General features: G+C 41.4%; 1 protein-coding gene across 4 annotated transcripts in view; it reads right to left on the bottom strand.

Moving 5' to 3' along the window:
- The window catches only part of runx1t1 (RUNX1 partner transcriptional co-repressor 1), a 54109-nt gene that overhangs the window by 5700 nt on the left and 26177 nt on the right, over positions 1-22232 (bottom strand). For 2 of the 4 annotated variants that reach the window (XM_046417603.1, XM_046417605.1), the window contains exons 2-9: positions 15087-15224; positions 12615-12856; positions 9752-9841; positions 5839-6020; positions 2435-2697; positions 1549-1646; positions 632-827; positions 19-87 (exon numbers count right to left, since the gene is read on the bottom strand). In XM_046417603.1, the coding sequence (XP_046273559.1) occupies positions 19-87; positions 632-827; positions 1549-1646; positions 2435-2697; positions 5839-6020; positions 9752-9841; positions 12615-12856; positions 15087-15224 (1278 nt within the window). The remainder of the gene's footprint in view (positions 1-18; positions 88-631; positions 828-1548; positions 1647-2434; positions 2698-5838; positions 6021-9751; positions 9842-12614; positions 12857-15086; positions 15225-22232) is intronic. The other 2 variants (XM_046417604.1, XM_046417606.1) reach the window with 1 other exon arrangement.

The raw sequence follows: 22232 nt of genomic DNA, 5'->3' as shown, positions 1-22232 counted from the left end.
TGATGATGGCAGGCTCACCAGCTTTCTTCCAGATCTCTTCAGGAACGTAGCCAGACACAGGCCGGTGCAGCAGCTCCCTGTGAATTTCTGGGGAAACACAAAACACACAGTAATGATAATCAGAAATCAACCACTGTTTTGCATGACAAAGCGCAGATGATTATAGACCAAATCAGTATGGTGTAGAATTTGCTGGTTACCCTGATGTTTCGATCAAAAGGATTGTTATTGGAACTTTTTTGGTCACTAATAGAATAAACAATCAAGACATAAAAGGGCTCAGGTTTCCAGGGGACAGGAATGTGTGCAAACCTAGTGGCAACAAACTTAACAGTAGAGGACCTAGAATTTAACCCTGAAGAACTCCACTTTCACTATCAATCTTTCTGAATATTAAAGTGCTTGAGGAAATAAAAATAAATGACTATAACTTTAATTTGGGAAGTTTTGGGAAGAGATAATACAAACACAAAAGGAGACTGATGTTAATGTTTTACAATAAAAACATGTCTAAGAGACCTGCACTGACTTTACTGATTAAATTTACTGGGACATGGATGTAAGCATGAATATTGTAGTTTCTCTGTTGTCTGATACCTGTGATACATGTACGATGTATGTGATCCCTTACCCGATGTTGCATTTTCCTGTGCTGCTGGGCTCTGCTGCCTTGACTGCCCACTAGCGGGGCCCTTCTTCAATTCTTCAGCGTCACTGTATCGTCGGATCCAGTAGTTCAACTCCTCACGGTCAGCCTCCTGGCACCGCCGCAGTACAGTAAGTGAGCGTCTTGTCTTCTCCACCATGTCCATGATACAGTTGAGCAGCTGGAGGTGAAAGTGAGTGGGCAAGGCGCTGAGTTTACACATAGACACGGATGGATTGATTTAAATTCAGCGTGTTCAGGGTGTGGTGAAGGTGGGGTCCTAAATTAAAGGCAACATCTGTCATGTTATATTAGTTTGTGCATCATTATGTTTATCTACATTGTGGAGTTTGGTAGTGAAACATCACGTGAAACATACTTTCACCCTTGAAATATTGATCTGGTTTGTCAGGTCACACCTCTCTGGTTGAAGTCAATAATGCATATGTGTTCACTTTGTTTGATTGGGTGATTAAACTTTAACTGCATATCAACAACACTGAGATGAAACACAAATGTAACTAGATGTTCTGTTATAGTTCATGTCGTTTGAACATGCAGAAAGTTACAGACAACAGTGAAGGGAAAACTTATCAATATTTATATTGTATGTGTGTGGGATTGCAGGCAAACATCCATACACATCCATATAATAAACTTGATAAACTTGATTCTAAATCTTCAAATGCATCTAATCTCAAACCCTTCTTTTTTAACTAGTGCACAAAACACACAATATTCATTGTTATTGTAAATAGTACACAAAACAAAAAAGTATTTATTTGCTTACTTACAGTACAGTGTGACATATAACAATTTAATATCACTGAAACAAGGACTTAGCTAATCTTTGCTACTTACAGAGACAGGACTAGTAAGTATAGTAATAAAAATGTTATTACTTTTCTTACATGGTCAAGGTGCTTCCACTCCTCAGCCCACTCTCTGTCTGTCAGCCTATGGTCAATCACTTCCTCCTGCCGGGTCCCTGTATGCATACCTGTAAGAAGAGAAGAAATAAAGATAGACAGACAGCCAGAAAAAGATAAATAAAGGGCTAGTCAGTATGACATAGAGGATCAGTGTAACAGTACTCCCTTACTCTGCCCTTGATATATCCTTTTTTAATCCCTGGTTGAGACTTTGTCTATATACATTTCTTTCTCCTCCTCCTTCCCTCTCTCTTTTCTTTGCTGTCTTCATATCCTATTGCCACCCTGAGGACAGGACTCAAATGACTGAGCTTCCAGTCCAATAAACATCCATCACAAGGCGAGACATGGTAAATGTCTCTCCTATTTTTAGAACTGAGCCAAAGCCATCATTACAGCTTCATTAAGCCACAGTCTATGCAGAAAAATGTCTGTAATATAACTACACTGTGGCTAAATGTACTTAAGTTGTGTATTCATACATCTGATACACAGTGCATTACTTCAGTCAGCTGTCAGGCTGCAGTGGCTTTAGCCTGGTTTGTGCTCTCCGAGGCAGCAGGATGGCCTTGTACTCTGAGAGACTGTCAGTCAAGTTATCTGCACCAACAAAGTTGAAACTGACTGAATATCATTACTATCAAAAAACACGACTCGAGCTGAGAAGCCTGAGAGATGATGTAAAAATGATTTAACTGTTTAACTTTGTATATAAAATCATCTTTATTTTTCTTTTGGTGCCACTACAGAGTGGCAGCAGGATATGTAGTGAAATTGGTTTGTCTCAAAATCCAAATGTATGGACACATAGACATGCATACACATATACCCCACCCATCCTCCCTCATGTCCTCACCAATAGGCCTGGCTCTCTCCCGGATCTCCCGATGATTGGAGGCGGGGTGTCTGTAGGTGTCACGGTAGTGATGGGCGATGGCCATGTCATCGAGCCTGTAGTGCTGTGGAGGGAGCGGGCCTGGATGGGGCAGGCCGTTGGGTTGGTAAGACAGCCCATTGGATGGGCTGAAGCGCTGGGCGGGGCTTATGGTGCAGGGCCGCTTGCTAGGGTGAACATCTGGGTGCAGTGCGCCATCTCGCTCAAAGCCATTCTCTTTGGTTCTGTTTAGAGAAACAACATGAGAGTTTGAGTTTGTTTTATTTGTTTGTTTTCTTCCGGTGGGTGAGACAATTCCACATCACACATCAAAACTGTTCCTTTGCGCTGCAGTCAATGCTCGAGTTGACCTGCTAACAGAATAAAGAACTGTAGCGAAAGGCTGTTTTTCCCGGAACCATCCTCAATCAATTTCAATTGAAAACATGTCCATTCATACATATACACACATGCCCAACCAAAGCTCAGACGTGTATGCTAACACCAATTACAGACACATACATACATACATACTCGCTCAAGTAGGTTCCAGGGGATCAGGTGGATTTTTGTTAGCCTGCTTCCAAAGATTAATGTGGCCAGGTGTGCTTGTGTGTGCGCACGTTTGCACATGTGTGTCTGTGTGTGTGTGTGTGTGTTCTCAGCTTTGTCAGTTCACCGTTAAATCTTGCCAACCTCCCCCCTCTATCTCTCTATCTGCAATTCTCCACTCCCCCCTCCCCACCCCCAGATGAACAGATTGAACTTCTTAATGAGCTGTTTTTATGGGCTCCTAATGCTCATCCACAGCTCTCCATATGCTCTTCCCCTCCATCCGTCCGTCTCTTGCTGCCTCCCTCGACTCATCCATCCATTCACCCCCCCCCCCCCCCCCCCCCCCCGAACACCACCACCAGCACTCTCTTATCCCCCCAGCCATCCTGCTGCAACAATGTTTATAGCACACACACGCACACATCTTCACAGCCACATATACGACGCACTTCTGTGTGCCCACATAATTTCTGACATACATGCTCAATTTATGTGCCAATATCAAGGTTTCAGATTTCAGAATTTGGAAAAAATTGCATCGCATAATGAATAACATTCACATTCAAATAAACTGTCAAATATTTTTTTTTTTTTTTTTACTCTCAAATTGAAGAAAGTCCCATGTCATTATTTTAAACTGACAACTGTGAGAGATATGCTTTTATCTGATTATATTTAGGGTCTAGGCCGGTATAAAAATTCAACAGTTCCCCTTTTCACATTAAAAAACTTTCAGGCCTGGAAGACTTTTATTGTGAAACTTATGCCATAATTGTACACTTACATTAACAAAGGCAGAATTAATGAATTTATTAATCAGGTAATGAGAAAATATTTCTCAGTGCAACAGAGTTGAGTACGGTTTGGTTATGCCGTTGGTGGAATTCATGCTGTGTAAATTTATACTGAATTAAACTAAATTCACTAGTGCAAGCCATCTGAGTATAGGTACCGGTTATTTTGCACTCACAGCGATTATTTAAATATATGCTTTCAGAGGAGAGAATTTATGGTATATACACTAAATGCATGTGTATGTTTTTTATCATATGCATACTGTACTGTGATATTCCTGGTCTGGCTCCCGCAGACCATGGTATTAATCAGGATGCATTTGATGGTCCATTGTTGTCTGTAATTAAGGATTCCCATTCAAATTCCAATATTCCGACACAGGTCTCCAATAAGCAGGAATGCACAGCAAAGGTAAGCAGAAACCAGAGGTGCTTAGCCAGCCGTATTGGTGCTGGAGCCTCATCTGTATGTGTTATCAGCCCATCTCCCTAGGCAGGCACACACACACACACACACACATACATCCACGCACACACATCCACACACAAAACACGTTGAGAGATTCACATACATGCACCATCCTCACGTTCTCACACTGGATAGAGAATCATGCACACACACACACACACACACACACACACGCACACATTCACACAAACAGACTGCATTTTTTTTTTTACTGAATACAGATGCCTACTTACTTTTTCTCTCTCTCCATATATTCTCTCTCTCTCTCACACATTCACACGGACACCTTTTCCCCTAAGCTCACTCCCCTATGCACCAGACGGCCTGCAAATATGCAGGTATTACAGAAAAAGTCTGCCTATCTGACTGTTGGGGGAAAAGAGAGGTGAGAATTATTAATATCACATTTGGCATTTTTGTCCCTCAGCAAATATAAAAAGTACATTTTCCTTTCCCATGCCTGTATTAAAAAATTTAGACCCCCAGGAATTTATTTTCAAGACTGTGCATGCATTGTACTCAGAGGCACATACTCTCAACAAAACACAAATGTCCACAAACTTCTGTTCAAGAAGTTGAAAAAGCTTGATAATGTTTAATGAAGGAATGCATCTGTGCATATCTAAATGCATTTATTAACGGCTTGTTAGTCTCAGTTATTACTCTGATTAGTAAAATCCCTGAGTAAAGCAATACTGGGAAAAAATATGTTTCTATATTGTTTTTAGTTGTAATACATCTCTAAAACATGAAATTTACTTTATTAGAGTGGGAACACACACATGCATTCGCCGCTGGATGATTTTTACACTTGTTTCCATTTATGCTGCTTTGGGGAAAGACTGCTGGAGAGAGGACTATAGGCTTTTACAGTGCTGTGTGTTCCTGGACGTCACGTCTCAATGCTTGTCCATTAGAGCAGAGAACATTGAGTCATTACCAGAGTCTGTGACAACAAATGGATGTAATGATTTGGCTGGGAGTTGGGAGGTTGAACTGATGCAGAGAGAGGCACACACTGTGTACTCACACATCCAATCATGCAGTAAGTAAATGGTAACTTAGGTATCACAAACATACAAGGAACTCAAAGTCATACATATTCATTAACACATTCACATATTTCATTAAGACCCAGCTTTCTTCCTTTTTTTTCTGTCCTAAGGATGTGTGTGTGTGTGTGTGTGTGTGTGTATCTGACTGTTGCCAGATCTACTTTTCCAATCACTTCTTCTCCTCAGTTCCGGCCCATTAATAGCATGAGGTGCTGGGAGCTGACATGTCCAACGGAGCACGTCATGAGGCCCGGTGGCACACTGACAGACACTTCCCATACATACATAAACACATCACACTATTGCCTTGCATTGGCTAAGCTTGTGTCTGTGAAGTAATGCTTGGGTTCTTGGGGATGCAGGCAGACTCAAAGGGATTTATGTATGAGATCAAATAATAGAGGAGCAAAAAAGCCTCAGCTACTTTGACATTTGGAGCTGGTACATTTATAAACTCTACATTCTAATTGATGTGTATTTATGTTATGAATCCGTTTTTTTTGGTTTACCCACCTGTCTGGCGTTCTTCTCTTGCCGTTCTCATTGACGTCCAGCAGGAGTTCAGAGGAGTCCACTGGGGAGGTGGTGCTGGTGTCCAGGAGCAGCTGCTCATGCTGGGCCAGGTACTGAGCTGGGTTCTGCTTAGCCAGCCTGGCACAGTGCAGCAGCTCCCTCTGAAGGAGCGGCAGGTTGGCCTACAGGAGGAGACAGCGGTGTATTACTGCAAGAACTTTTATGATTGTACCACTGACAAGGATATAAATATCACATCTGCTGTTTTGCCTTTCAACAAATGTAAAAAAGTCACCCACTCCTTTGGCTGTTTATGCTACAAAATCTTAAACAAGTATGTATCTTGCTGTGAAACATAATAAAGATTTGGAACTGCATAAAACAGTAACAATTGTATCTGCATTGCTTTCAGGGTAATCAAAGTCAATATATGCACTTAGAATATACAAGTTCTATTTGCAGTCTTTTGCAAAATATAACATGCTGTTGATGACTCATATTACAACAAAGATAGATTCAACCAGGCTGGTGCATCTCTTTGATCTGGAACAACATGTAAAGCTCTACAAAATGTCATTAACACTCAGCTTGTTTTCAAGACAAACAACAAATAGAAATGCATTCTCTCACAGAAAGCCCAAAGTTGAACATAAAAATATAATGTTATGACAAAAGATTCCTCTCAGTCTTTTCATTTCAAAAACACCAATTCGAGGTAACAAGAGCTCGGTTTCTTTCATGTCATCTAACTCGTTTGCTCATTACCACTGAACCACCAACACTTCCTAGGACCCACAGTGCATTAACACCCAAAGAGATTCTCTATGCCACATACTTTTTCTTTTGTTGTTAAAGAAACAGCAGCCATTTTCAATCTCTTTGACATAACAAGGGGGTCTGCTTTCTTGTGTGGAGTTACAGGGTCATGCAGGTATGAGCGCATTGACTTCAAAGACATCTGATGGGGTGCATTTTGAAGCAAGAAGATGAAAGTATTGCGTCAGGCAGGTTCAGAATTAGAGTGGGGGCTATTTTGGTGAGGTACATCACAAGAGCCTTTGGAGGGGCCATCTTTAAGGTTTTGGGTCTGTTAATCTTTGTTTTGTCCTGAAGAACATAATCTGTCTCTAAATCTAAAGCTTTGTTTTTTTCCTTTCCTTATTTTTTTCCGGTTTTATAGTCTTTAAGCTTTTATTCACTCTATCACCCTGTCTTTCCTCCTGTTCTACATTAGTTGATGAATTTTCTTCTGTTTCTTTGATCATTCAATCTCGTCCTTGCCAACTGCATACAGAAATAATACTTACAAAACACAAGCCTGATTTGTTTAGTGGTATTTATGTTCCATAATCATACAAAAATCCATCTCCAGTAATTGGGTGTAGTAAAGGAAATGCCAAACGCTGGCCTTCACTTTACCTGCCCGAGTTAATGGTCCGTTAATAGTTTATGATTGTAATTACCCTCTGAAAAAAAAAAAAGCATTAAATAGATTGCTCTGACCCCAGTGAACTCATCTTTCATTAATTAGAGGTCATCCTAACTGCCAGAGATGTGGGGTGCATTAACAAAAAGACTGAGTCAAGAAATGCAGACCGCTGAAGATACTAGATCATTTTTCAAGTACGGCGCTTTGCCTCTGCAGTTATGGTAACCAACATCTGCACTTGGGTAAAAGGAAAATTTCGAGTAGTGTTCGGCAGCCACAGCTAAAATCCACCCAGGATGATTTATTGTGAAAATACTGGATCTGTCATTTTGTCAAACGAAGCCAAAAAACAATTCAGAATATGCCACATTCAGGATATGCTGCACTTCATCAACTTTCTGTGTCTGTGTAATTTGCAGTTGGAGGAGAATAGAGGTGACTTAGTTTTTGCACATCTATATTGTCCTATTTCAATTATTCCCTGTCAGGACTCTCTCTCTCTCTCTCTCTCTCTCTTTCTTTTTCTAAATGTGTTTATTCCCTCATCTCACAGCACTCCTCTCATTTCAGCACAATAAAAAAAACAAAACACTTGACAGCTATGATGAGTGCAAACTTAAAAAAAGCACAACGATGAAACATTGTTACTAAGCCTGTTGTCTCGTGTGGCAGGCGTCCCGCCAAACACATCACGTCACTGGCGCTGTGTGGTTTATGATTGCCTCCTTCCAGTAAAGACTCCCAACCAATTTGTGGTTTAGTATTAAGAGAAGGGGAAAAGAGTTGAGTGGGTTGGGGTTGGGGTGGGGGTGGTTGGGGATTGGGGGGATTGGAGGGGTCGGCTCAATCTAACATTAGCGTAATGAAAAACTCAGAGTCCTGATGCGCATTGTTGCAGTTGTGCTTCAACGCACCTATAAAAGCTCCCCTACACCTCCAACTGCTCTCTGCTACCATATGGTAGCTGGCATTAAAGGCCCCGCAGTGGGTAGACACTAAAATTAGACTGGGGAGAGAGGCAGAGAAGGAGCGATGGAGGAAAAAAAAGAGTTGCATCTTTGATTCTGTAGCCATCCCAGTGATACACTAACCATCTGGTGAGGAGAGGAGAGGGGAAGGAGGGACTGGAGGATGGATAGTTGGGGAACAGTAAACAGAGACAGGAAAGGAATAAAGATATGGTGGGAGAACAAATGAGAAGGTGAGTCAAGGAAGACTGTAAGTGGTGGTGTGAGGAAGGAGACGAGGAGGACACAAAGTCTCTGTTTGCGTCGTTATCAGCCAGTGATGGCCATTCTAGTGGGACCAGTTTCTGCTGCCCACATCCACGCAGGACCTCGTGGATTATACAGGCTTGTGAATGTCAGGTCACATGTGCACACATCTGCAAATGCACACATGCACGCACACATAGACAGAGTAAAGTGAGATGATAATGTGCATAACACTTACTTCATACTGTGTCACTGAGACACAGAGAAGGAGAGATAGATCACAGATAGACGATAGATAAAAACGACGAGGTAGACAAAGAAGGATTGAGGGGAAAGAAGAGAAAAACAAATAAAAAGAAAGTGAGAACACAAAACAGAGCCTTTCCAGAGGTGTGTAATAAAAACAAATGTGCTGAGTGGTAAATGTTATGCCCGTCCCTGCTCACTGATGTTGAGCTCAGCCTCACCTACAGAACATCCCTCAAAATACACCCCAGTCCTGTTTGTCATCTTTGGCTACCAAAAGCAAATCATACCACCAATCTCACCTCAGCACTGCTTTGGTTCCTCAAATCCTGCAATAGGCACCCATGTGACATAAACAGCCCTAATGCACATAAATGGCCACTATTTCACCTGCAGATACAAGCCGAAAAAACACCATCCCTCTTCATTTTTATTGCCCAAACTGGAATAAAGGAATGTGAGGTGCAACAAGGCGACTGGTGATAAATGGTTTGAAGCAGGGGCACAGTCAGATACTTAAAAGAGTGCTCCTTCCTTGCTAATGGTTGAAAATGGGAAATACTCGCTGTAAATGTGTCTTGATGGGATGAAGAATCGATGACCTAACAAGAGGTGGGGGAGGCTGGAGGGGAGCACATGAACCACCCATGCTGTACTCCGTTCCATCATGTGTTAAGCAAGTTACAAAAATCAAAAACAAAAAAACAAGCTTCTGTTTCAAATAATGTAGAGAGAAAATTAACAAAGTTGGGATTAACAGAGTGAACCTTAAACAGTAAGATCAGCCTGACTTCTGCACTGTTTAATTTGGCTGAGGGTGAAACAGACAGACTGAGCAAAGAGAAAGAAAACGATGATAGACAGAATGAGAGCGACAGTATCTTGTGAAATTGCCGAGAGTGGGAAGGAAGAAAAATCCTGAACATGAGTATGCACATCTGGATCTGGGCTGACTAAATGTTTTCCAGATTTGATCAATCAGGCAGCCAATCCTTCTACAGTAAATGTATATTTAAATATCTACCTTCAAAAAGGGTATGACAAAAGGTCGCAGAGGGAAGTTGGTGGCTTCTTGGAGCTTGGAGTGAAATTCTTCAATGGTTAGCGTGGAATTCTGGAGGAGAGAGAGAGAGACAGAGAAAAAAACACATGAATCCATGTGGAAAGCATTAAGTGATAATATTACTTATTGGAAGCTAAGCTATATCCTGGCCTGGAGTGAATGTTGGTAATAAGAAGCATATGGAGTAAGCCACAGTGAAAAGAGCCACAGAAAACAAAGACACACATCTCCAATTAACAAAACAAATGCACATGCAGGAGTCACATCATCAAAAAATGTGCCTTTATGCTATTTTATTTTTTCAAAACAAAACACATTCTTTTTCAAACGGGCTTGTGTGAGTGTTTGTTTTACACTTTTTCATAATAGCTCAGTTCTAGCTTGTTTATTATTATAAACAGAAGCAAAAAAAAAAAATGTACTTATTATACTGTATATTTTAAAGACAGCTGTAACATGAATGAAAGTGTACTAATTTTTGGAGGGTTTGGCATGGTTCATGTCCAGCATCCTGTAGGATAGGACATTTCTTGTAGTTTGGCACATGATTTTTTTCTTCTTTCTTCTTTTTCTCTTTTTTCCTGTCACTTGGATATTCCTTTAGATGTTTGCACACATGCTTTCCGTTGTACACGTGAGCAATCTCTGGCACCCATGTCCTTATCAACGCAGTACATGAGCCTATCACACTTGTGCCATAATGCTCCACGTCAGTGCTGCCACTGGTGCCAACCGAACGACTGTCTGTCTCTTTTCACAGACCAGATAAGACCAGGTTGACCAAAATACACTACAGAAGCATGGACCAGACAAATATGCAATAGACAGAGAGAGGGAAGAATATTTAGAGTGAGAAGGTATTTGCATGTTTTTTGTATGGTTGCAAACAAGAAGAGTGTATGAGTTAGTGGAGGGGGGGGGGGGGCAAAGTGGGGTTACACATTTCAGTTTATCGACCCTCCACACCCCAACAACATATCTTCTGTCTCTCCTTCTTTGGTTGCCTATAACTCATGTTAACGGCTGACAAGACAGTGGTGACACTGTTTTTAATTTTCAACATGAACTATTCCCAAGATGCAGAAAGGAGGTGTGGAAAAGACAGAGAAAGAGGTGAGCATGCACATGGGAGAATAATCTGCTCTTTAACAAGCAAAAATATAAACAAGGAAAAAAAAATCAAGCGAAACGGAAAACATAAAAAAAGCAGCAGATATTATTTTTCCTCCCTGCACTCTTGGTGTTATTTCCCAGACCTGAATTTTGTTACATTCAGCCTTACATCTGTTCACCCAGATTGCGTAGGGGCTGTTCTTGACAGCTAGTGAAACCTCCTGAGTCTCCCTTTCTCCCTCTCTCCAGCACACAACTAGCTAATTAACGGTGTCACTCTTTTCAATAAGGCAGGGGGAGGGACAGAGAGACAGCGAGTGAGAGAGGAACAGGAGAAGAGAGAGAGAGAGAGAGAGAGAGATTAAAGGGGAGGGGAGGTGTGCAAGCCAAAATGACACAAGAGAGGCATGTGCATGTGCAGACGGTGAGAAAAATAAACATAGTGAAGCCAAAAAGAGGCTATGCTCTGTGTGGCTAATTAAAAAAATTCCTCTCTCCATCTCGTCCGCCTCCTCCTTTCTGCAGAACGTTCAATCACTATTTCTGTATTCCCCTGCTTGTTATGCTCAGATTTTCTCAGATCACGTAGACGTGTGGTAAATCTTCAGATTTCTTATTTAGCCTTCATAGAACCATGTCAGATAAGCTATAGAAACACATCTGTCTTATTAAATCTCTAGCCTATCACGCCTGTGCCATATATGTACTGTATATTTTATTTAATTTGCATTATTACAAATGCAGAAATCTCTGGCGAAGAGAATGTTTAGTTTCAGTATTTTTTATACTTTGCACTCATGTTGTTTATAGACTGTATCATTGGACAAATATGATCCCAGGTTTTGAATATCACACCTTTGTTTTTAATTCATGTTAGTCACTGGATCTTAATTTGGATAAGAAGTGTGATTATCAGTAGTGCTTCCTCTGAAGGTTGAATAATGTCTCTCAATAATAACTCATAGCCGCCAGAGGTTTCTTGTGGTGTCTGTATCAGTAGAGAACCTGCCCTCTGCATGAATTTTCTTATTTTCTTAGCACTTCATTGTGTGAGGATGTTTCTGGGCGTGGGCCTTTGCACTGTGTAGCACCTCACCCAAAAAACTGTTTTGTTTAAGTTCACTGTTTCTGTTTCTCTGTCATAGAGAGATGCTAGGCATGTTTGAGGTGCACACAGGCAAAGGAAACCTGCACTTCAGCTATATTCACACAAATCTTGAGGTGTGGGTACATTGATTTATACTTTAAAACATACGTGCTGTAAAACAATCTGAAATTAATGTTTTATTTCTCAGAGTCACTACTTTGTTTGTCTTTACCAATCCTCTCTCTCTTCATGCATTGATGGATGTCAATCCTGGAGATTTGCAATTCTCTCTGGGTGTTTATTTTACACTTATGCCCAAAGGACCTGATGGTTTATGACCTAAGAAAGTAAAAAATACCCCTGGGGTTTTATGATCAGTGATAAGTATTTCAAAGTATTTGAAGTATTCATCTTTGTAAATGGAAACTAACCTGAAACTATTTAAACCTTTTCATTCAGTAAATCTCTTTCATCTGGAATTTCAGGTATGTTGAACAAATGCTACAAATTACTCTCACATAGCCTTTTAATGGATTCACTTATTCCAGCTAACTCAAGGCCCGGTGTCAACTTTCACTTCATGAACCCTTTGAACTAAAGCTCACACCCACAGTAGCCACTCACCACTAGTCCGAGCACTAATGTGCGGACCCGCTCGCCAATTTCAGGTGAGATGTCGTTGCCAAACTGCTGTAGAGTCGTGAGGAAGCGCTTGAGCTTGCTGAGCTGCCGAGCACCGCAGGCTGGTGGCAACTGCTGGTTGGCCAGCGAGGATGAGGAGGAGGAGCTAGGACCGTTGCTGTAGCCATTTGGAGGAGACGGAGCGCCATTGAGCGCCGTAGGAGAGTGGCTGCTGCCATTGGTTACTGCAATTAACCAGGGACAGGCAAGGACATTAGAACATAAGAAAAAGTAGAGCTAAAATGAGCAATGTTTTATAAAAACTCTTTTTCACTGGAGTTTTGGATTTTTTGTGCAAAGGTAACACTGCATCTCCTCCTGCTATACACAAATAATCAAACATAACCTTAAATCCCCAACCGTGCCTTTGATAAACACCAACAAAGGAAACAACATATGTCAGCTTCATTGAGACCTAACCACTGATCTGAAATGATTTACATTCCCCTGAAAACACTCACTATCCTGAACATTTGTTTCCCATCACTGAGGCTCATTTGATCCTTTGCAGTATCCTCTCATAAAAAACATATTTCTGAGACATGTTGCCTCCTTGCACCTCCCCCTCCCTCTCCCTCCTTCTGTGCAGTCTAAACAAGCGTGGACGGTGTGACCCCCCGTTGTGCCAGAGCACGGGAGCAGTGTGTGTGTCTCTGTGTGTGTTGGGGGAGTTGGTGTACAAAGAGATAGAAGGCGGCGTAAAGCTTTCTCTCTAATGAGATTAGGTTTTGACTAGTGATCCACTTACTCCCCCTCTGGCCGTCGTCCAAAGCCACCACTGTAAAGTGAGGAGAGAGACGAGATACTCAAACTGCATCTGGTAACAATTACGTCGGGTGGAAATCAAAGCATACTGCTTTGTTAAAACCTTCGGCATGTGTAATGAGAGAGCCGAGCCTTTCCTCCCTCATCGCACGGAAGCCCTGATGTTAATTGTGGAGTGTGAGCGTTTGCAGTAGACAGAGAGAGATGGACAGCTACAAAGAGAGAGGGAGAAGGTAAATACCCGAGATGAAGAAAGGGGTTGTATAAGTGATTGAAAGAGAAAATATTGCCTCTGTTGTAGAGAACGAGCACTACTAATGCAGACTTAAGTGTTCTGAGCACTTTGAACCGCAGGGCCTTCGATTCTTTGATTCTAGTGCTCTTCATGCAAGTGGTTAAGTATGCACTTCCAAGTGAATACCAGGGTGTAATTTGCCTGTCACAGGCTATGTGCACATCATGGCAAAGCTCGGTTTGTAATCGTGGGCATTAATGAACTTGTTGGGTGAGTTGTTTGGAATGACTGCTTTTTGGAAAGGCTCAGTTCAGACACTCTTGTGATGCATGGTGTTTTCATTATTTATTTTTAGGCTTTACTCATATATGTTGAAACTGTCCTCTCATTTGTGAGCATATTTATTATTATTATGACGATTATGGTGGAATCATAATTTCGCGGTTTGATGAGGAGCCATCGGCTATCAACGTAGAACTGATTTATAGTTCAGGGTCACATTGCACTTGTTGATACAAACACCAACAGTGTTGTACAACAAATGCACTTAACATTGACTACTACTGACAACATCATGAAATACGGGAAGAAAACCGAGTTATTGTACTGCACGGATAGACTTTACAACATAGGTGACTTGAACTGATAGTGACAGCAGAAACATATAAATAAATAAAAGTAAAATAAAAGAATTAATGGATATTGTTTGTTATTTTTGGCATTAAAAAATAATATTTGTTTTGGTCTGGCAGGGGTTTATGTCATACAGTTACAGGAGGAAGTGTATCTGCTGAAACGTTCCAGTACCAGTACTCTCTTTTTCCAAGTTTAAAGTGTGCATACCACACTACATGGAACTCTGAACAAGGCCAAGGCCAGGAAAAACGTGGCCCTGAAAACTGCTATGACTACATTAAAGTAGCTGAAACACTTTAGTAATGACATTTACAAAGAAAGTGCATCTATTATGGGTCGGTTATATCATGTCTGATACCAGAGTGGTTGAAGTCAGTACCAGCACATAATCAGTGTGTCCTTAATTATATGGACTTGTAATGTGCAAAATTGTCCATATTTTTCTTTAATTATATACCACACATTAATCGTGCTGACACTCTTTCATTCACTTGGTGATACAGAGCACCGATGGGAAGGTCTGTCTTCCTTCCTACTCAACAGGAAGCTGTTGAAACAAGAGAAGTAATTATCTTTACAATTTACGAATTCCCTTTGCAATGGAGAGCAATGATTGTAGGGAGTTAAGGGTTTCACAAGATATTTGTTATTGACAAGAAGAAGATAACTAAGCCCTTTTCTCAACTTGTTCGATACTGCTGTCATTATCAACAATCAAACATGGCTGTTGTTAGATAGTTGAGGAGTTAGTGCAGAACTTTAAACCTGACTTTACTCACATGTGGTGGGGGTGTAGGAGCTGTTGCGGGGTGCTCCTTGTGTGCTGGGTGGGGGTGGCATGGTAGGGGGGGTCAACCTGGACTGTGTCTTGACGTCCGCAGGTGAGTCGGGCATGGTGGAGTGCTTCCCAGTGCGATCTGAAGGAAGACACAGGAAACAACAAACAAGGATTGTAGTAACATACCAAAATTAACATGCTGAGAGCTTAACACAGGAAAGACAACAGCGCAAGGCAACGCTTCCCATATCTGTGTGCTTCAAAAGGAACTATACTCTAATTTCCTCATAAACAACAGCAGGATATAATTCAATAACAAAGCGCCTGTGAGGTGCACCAGACAGACTCATTCTGAAAATAGATGGCTCACCATGTCACATGTCTGCTTGTCTTGCCATAATGACACTGATGCATATGCTCAGACTGTCAAATGAAAGGGACTCACAGACAGACAGACAGACACCCGAGAGAGGAGCGTAAATCTGCAGTGAGTACGGGTCTCGTTCCACCACCATCTGTGCCACCGTGCATGTCTGCTGGAAAGAACGGCGACATAGCAACACCCTCCCTCCCACCCCCCGGTAACCAATGCAGTGTTCATTACACATGCACACGAACACGCACGCACGCACACACACGCACACTGCCCTAATGCTTGTATCTCTGGATACTATATTCACATCTGTTCAGGACTGGGGCACAATAGAAAAAACATCAGTGTTAACTTGTCCTTCATCTTTGATTTTGATATTACAGGATGCTACTTTCAAAGATAAAACAAAACCATTTTCTTTGATGACATGCCTATTTTCACCTAATGAAGTTGCTTTGTGCTCAGCTGATAACTGACCGTATCAAATGTATGAGAACAACAAGACATTATCAGAGTCTTGCACTGGTGTGAGGGCTGAGCCCACTTTGTGCAGGATGAGATAGACAATTTCCCTCAGCAATCGCAGTAACAAACCTATCACAGAGTTAACAGACTGTTATCAGCTGTCTTCGTAGCACATTGTGAAGCGGAGATAATGACAACAGGGAAGAGAGAGGAAGGAGGATGAGGGAGAGAAGAGCAAGGAGAGAGAGTGAGAGAGAGACAGAGGAGGGAAAGGAGGAGCTGCAAGAGAAACAAAAGTGCTATCATATCATATAGCGATAATCATGGAGTGGGCATATGCTTTGACTCAAACAGACACCCGCACACACACACACACACACACACTGTCATTGGGGTGGAAAGGGTGCATGTACACATTTTTCTCCAGACCCTACAGTGCAGTGGGGTGTGAGTTTTTGCATGATGAATATGCATGCATTGTGTAAACTTAGATTTGGCATGGAACTATGAATATTTGCATATTTTACCTCAGTGTTAGTGTATTCAAATGTATGCATTACACACCATATAAATGTACGTGGTGTCTGTTCTGATTGTTTGGATCCATAGTGTTAAGTTGAGGTGAAATGAGGTGAAAAGAGAAATACTTGTGTGAGAGAGACAGGATTGCCTAAGCCTGTTAGGTGGGCCAGAGCCTCAGAAGCACTCCAGCTCGCTGCTGTTGAGGTGCACTCTGCGACTAAGTATTTTAGTCATGCTAGCTGGGCTTTAGCAGGCGGGCGAGTGAAAGATGGAGATGTCACTGAAAGTCTAAATAGTGGAGGGCTCCATAGCTCCATTTTCAGACTAGACGTTTAGGTTGGTTTTGTTTATTCTACATGTTGACCCCTCGAGAAAGCAGAGGGAACATGATGTAAATGATGAAAGAATCACAAGATATATATATGATATACAGTATAAGATTACATTGTGATTGCACCACAAACTTCAACATGTTCCAGTACAGCAATGATTATATTGTGATATACAACAAAGCGGAGATTATTTTTAGCAAGAGCCTAAAAGCTGCACTAGCTCATAACACACTGAAATGATCTGAACTAATTTATTGACTGATACTAAGAACCACAGTGACATATATAGGCAGTCTGGGTCTGGGTATCCAAGATCTTCTAAAGATCCTCAAGGCAAAAGATCCTAGCCCATATGAGTCAATAGGGACTATCTCTACAGACTGTATCTCACTAACTGTGCAGACTCTTGAGCTTTCCTACGAGGGATCAGCTAATAAAGTCACTGAGAATGTTGGAGTTATTAGGCTCGCAGCAAACTGTCACAGGCCTGGTGTGAACTCGAAGATGTAAACCAAGCTTTGGAGGCCGAATACAACAAACCTTAAGCCTAAAGATTTTTAAGGTTACTGGGATAGGTTCAATTTGGGCTAAATGTCTCAAATTTTAAATGTTTTAAAAATTTTTAACAGCATACTGTTAAAACGAAAGTGAAAAATAAGAGATACATTGCAGAGAGCAGAATGAATGAATTCAAAGCAGATGTTTTTATGGAAAAAGAAAAGGTGATTGATTAGGAAAGCAGGGGATAGAGGAAGGGAAATGAAAGAAGAGTCAATGTGCAGAGTGACTGTCCAAATCTTTAACTGTCTATTCACTGAGTTGCATTTCTGCTGCCTTCCTCTCTCCCTCTCAGTCAAACACAAAAACACACACACACACAACCTTTCTCTCCATCCTCCGGATCTGACCAGATTGAAAAAAAGGTTTACTGCTCTAATTTCGCCACAGTCAAAAGTCCAGACCTGACTATTTATTCTATAAACTCAGGACACAGCAGAATAGCTAGTGGAAACATATAGTCTTACCCCTGGCTGCCAGCTATCATATCCTGTATGCCTGCCTAAAATATGATCTACGAAAATACAAGATCATTAAAAAGACGACCGGGTGACAGGACCCAAGGTAATTTATCATTTTCCAGTCAAACACAAAGACCCTACATGTATATACTTAACGAGCCCAAGTTAAATAGAGAGAAGTTACCATATCACACATGGTTCTACTTATCCTGTTTCACTGGATCTTTGAGCTCAAGCTTTCAATGGTTCTGTATATTGGCTTTTCCAATTCGGTGGTAATTTCTGGCACAGTTCACTTGATCTATTGTTAGATAGCAGGACATCAAACTAGGATCCAAATCATCTTATAATTACCTTAATTTGGTGACTACATAGCAAAATGCATCCTGTATATGACTCATCATCACATCACCACAATGCAATTTGAAATCAGATAGTGACCTCCAGCAGTCTGCAGCAGAGTGCAAAGCATAGAGCATAACCCCTCGGAAAAAAAAAAAAAATCCATTTCCAGCACAGTGCACAGTGTGTTTTAAGACAAGATTGGTGCATTATTCTACCATGGTGTCACTCAGTCAAAACAGACAGAAATATGCCTTTTCTTGAATGCAACATTTGTTCACAGTGAAAACTTGAAATGTCAAATTGAAGCACAAATACAGGGAAAGGGGAAAAAAAGCACAAAAGTACGGACTCAAGATCCACCTGAACTCCAGCGTGGCACTGTGAGCCCTGCGGCAGTATGAAGGGATGAGTTTGGTTACAGACTTGTAATTGGAGATTAACACCTGGGTCACTGTGATGATTGGATGGCAGTTGTCGTGTGGAGATGAGAGAAACATAAACCCTGAAAGCATGTGAAACTCTGCAGTGCCTTGGGGGTGGGGGGGTAGGCGGGGGGGGGTTTGAAGGATAAAGAATGAATTGGTGTGAAATCCATGTACAGACCAAACACATGCACATGCATCGATGCAAGGACATGTTCTCTCTCTTGTGTGATTTACAAGCACGATCTTCTCTGTTTCTGATTTGATTGAGAGCACTGCAAAGCATATAGGCATAATAAAATCGATGGCTTCATGCTAACCAACAACGACTGCACCCAACCTTTCACTCAGCAGTTACGGTGCCTCTTGAATCAATAGCAATACTCCCCCCACAAGGTAATTTACCCAGTCTTTGAGAAAAATAAAAATACATCTTACAGCTGGAGCACATTATTGAAGACAGCTCCTGGAGTGTATGTGTGCTATCAATGTTCATGAGAAAATATATACATGTTTTTTAAAAATAAAATATATATAAGTATATATGTGCAGATAACAGTTTGACAAGCCCTCATTTTATTCTAGCAACATCTCAAGGCAGAACAATAGCGAGTCCTCACTACTCATGCATAATTCAATTCAAAAAGCACCACCTCAACAAACAGCCTTAAACAACCTTGAAAACAAAGTCGGGCATCTTCTCCAGTCTAATACATGTGTTAAAAGTTAATGGCTGAACTTAATGCACATCTATTGTCCATTTATTAGCCTTGTTACTGCCCCGCTCGTTGCATATCGGAGGGTAGGCAGCAAATCTGTGGCTGGCAGATGGATGGTATACCAGGACTGGACAGGTATTGATGTACCAAGCTGTAATGGAAAGAGGTGATGAGTGCTTTGACTTTGCCTAACTCACTTTACGACTTCTCAGAAGTGCTGTTGTCCAGGAATTAATGGATTGAAGAGGATGAGGACGGTTGTTGAAGAGGCAGCAATTAGCTATAAAGGAACAGAAGAGTCCTGTCAAATGTGTGTTGATTCACTCTATGCAGGCAGAGGTGCCAAACCTATTGACGATCATGCCTATGGATGACAGTGATTAATGTCTCACAGCAGCCACTTGGTGTGTGGTTTTACCTGAACCATCATAAAGGAGCTCTTAGCACAAATATTTGTAGTACAAGTGGCCTGAATGAGATTCAAACCCATGAGAACATCAGGGCTCTTGTGCTGCCTCATTAAACGTATGTGATATATTAATACCCAGCTATCATATTGTATGTGTCAAAGGTAATTATACTGATATCGTACTGAATTATGAGGTCTCAGGAGGAACGTGGTCGTATTTGCTTTGTCTACATAAGGCCAGATTTACACTATCAGCATAAGTGCTGTTACAATGCTGTGCAGCGAGAAATCTTTAAAGCACTGCTTTCCAACATTTTTGGCTTGTTAATAATAAGCAAACAATGCATATTTGAGAATGCAAATGTCATGGAGCCATGAGCAGATCGTTCAAAGAGTGATGTTCTGTCAGTTTAATAGTCTTTACATGACTGAAGGGATAAAATTTCTCTATATTTTCAAGAAAAAGATTTGAGAAAGACTTCCCGTTGAAATAGCAAAGCAAAAGCTGATTTGCTTTTGTTTGTTACTTCTTTAATCTCTTTACAATCTATCCTTCTGACTCACAAACCGATCCTAGAAATGAGGCAGAACCCTGGACTAATACCTGCCACTCACAAGGATGTCTTCACACTTACATCATCTGTTTGTATCGTCCATGATTACGTTATCCTCAATGTTTGCAAAATCTCTCTTTCTTTCTTCGCCTTTCTCTCCCTCACGCTCGTGCTCTCTTTCAGCTGAGCTCAAAGAAAGGAGATTTTATCCCCCCGCTGACTTGTGATACACACGCCTTTTCTAAGGTTACATGCAAGTTACATCACTCGCCTAAAACAAGGTTGTTGCAATGAACGATATCTAGAAGGAACGCGGTCCCTGAGAAACAGTTCAATATGTTAGAGAGGACTTTGCTAACCCACAACTCAAGGCAAAAATACAATCTTATATCAAAATCTTATACATTTCATCATCACGCACAAAGCTATGAGGTCGTTTTGTGTTCAAATCACCTTGTAAAATGGGGACAACGTTGCCTAACCTTAATATTTTAGATAATACATAGAGGCTGAAATGACTTCAAACTCTATGAGTCAAAAGAGATAGAGTCAAACAATCTCAATTACACACTTCATAAGTTAGAAGTGCCACCGTATGTATGTGTGTTTGCACAAGTGCATGCGTGCGCTGCGATCGTACAGTTGGGGACCCAGAAAATGATGTGATAACAGTGGCAGTAATATGCCACTCGAGAGTACTTCACACAGGCAAATCCCATTCTTCAAAACGACAATGGATTTCAATCACGCTGGGTGAAATTTCGAGAGGTAGTGGCTGTGACATAAACAATTTATGGCGCGCTGGCGCCTGTGTGAACACAAGATTGTATTAGTCAGATATAAGATGTCATCATTATGGAGTTAAATGAAAAAATGCACATAGAGTGACCTGCTTATGGCTTGCACACACACAGACAAACATAAAATCTAGACTTGCATAATACCGTCAGCGCTCACATTGATATGTAGGTGCTGAAGTGAAAACCGTGATGCACTAAAGCCGCAGGAAGCCGGTAAATTGAGCACTAATGTCCACAACATGCCAATGTCTGTGCAGAATGGTGCCTCTGGGTGTGTTATACCCACATGCACACACACACACACACACAATAATGTGAGTGGGACAGATAGGTAATGGAATAGATGAAGCGATACAGAGATGGTATGATAGTGGCTTGTGGTGACTGCTCTGTGTGCTGGGTACAGATGTGGAGAGATGGAGCAAGGGACAGACACAGGAGAGAGATAAAAATGGAGAGAATGAGAGGACAAATGTGTAAAGAACACAGTTGAGGGACAGGTGGGTCGATTGAGATTCAGACAGAGTACACAGAGAAACAAGCGAAATCTATCGGTATGCAAGTGTAGTAACCCCTCTTCTCTTTCCATCATCCCTCTCCTTTAGACCATGGACACACACACACACTCGCACACACACACACACAGTCATCAGCAGCCAGATGGAGCAGTATGCAGAGCATGTCCCATCAAACTCCACCCGCTTGTCAAGAAGATGTATGGATTCAACGCCCTACCACAAGCACACAACCACATACACACCCAAGTACACAAACAGCTGCAAGGATGCATGTACAAATTGCAAACAAAACAATGCAATTCTCTCTCTCATACACACACTCACAAACACACATACAGAGATCTGATTTCCATCACCTTATTTATTTCCCTCCCCAGCAGATGCAGGAGAGCATCAGCACCACCACCAGTGTGTCCCTTTGGGCATGTTTCTCTTTTCCTCTTTTCTCTTTCTTCTGCTCAGCCTTTCATTTCTTCATCACCTTTTCCCCCACCATCTCTATCTATTTGGTAGAGAAAAAAAAAATCTATCTCCTTAACCATCTTTTTCTCCTCCTGCCTTCTTGTGAACATTTATCTTCCTCCCGAAGATTCCTGTTGACTGGCAGCTGCTGCTTCTTCTCATCACCCGGCAATACTAAATGATGCAAGGGCTTTGGGTACAATGTGA

This window comes from Scatophagus argus, chromosome 17 (genome assembly GCF_020382885.2).
Source record: "Scatophagus argus isolate fScaArg1 chromosome 17, fScaArg1.pri, whole genome shotgun sequence".
NCBI classification, from domain to species: Eukaryota; Metazoa; Chordata; class Actinopteri; family Scatophagidae; genus Scatophagus; species Scatophagus argus.
Note: the sequence above shows the minus strand (reverse complement) of the source record. Positions and strands in the feature narration are given on the sequence as shown.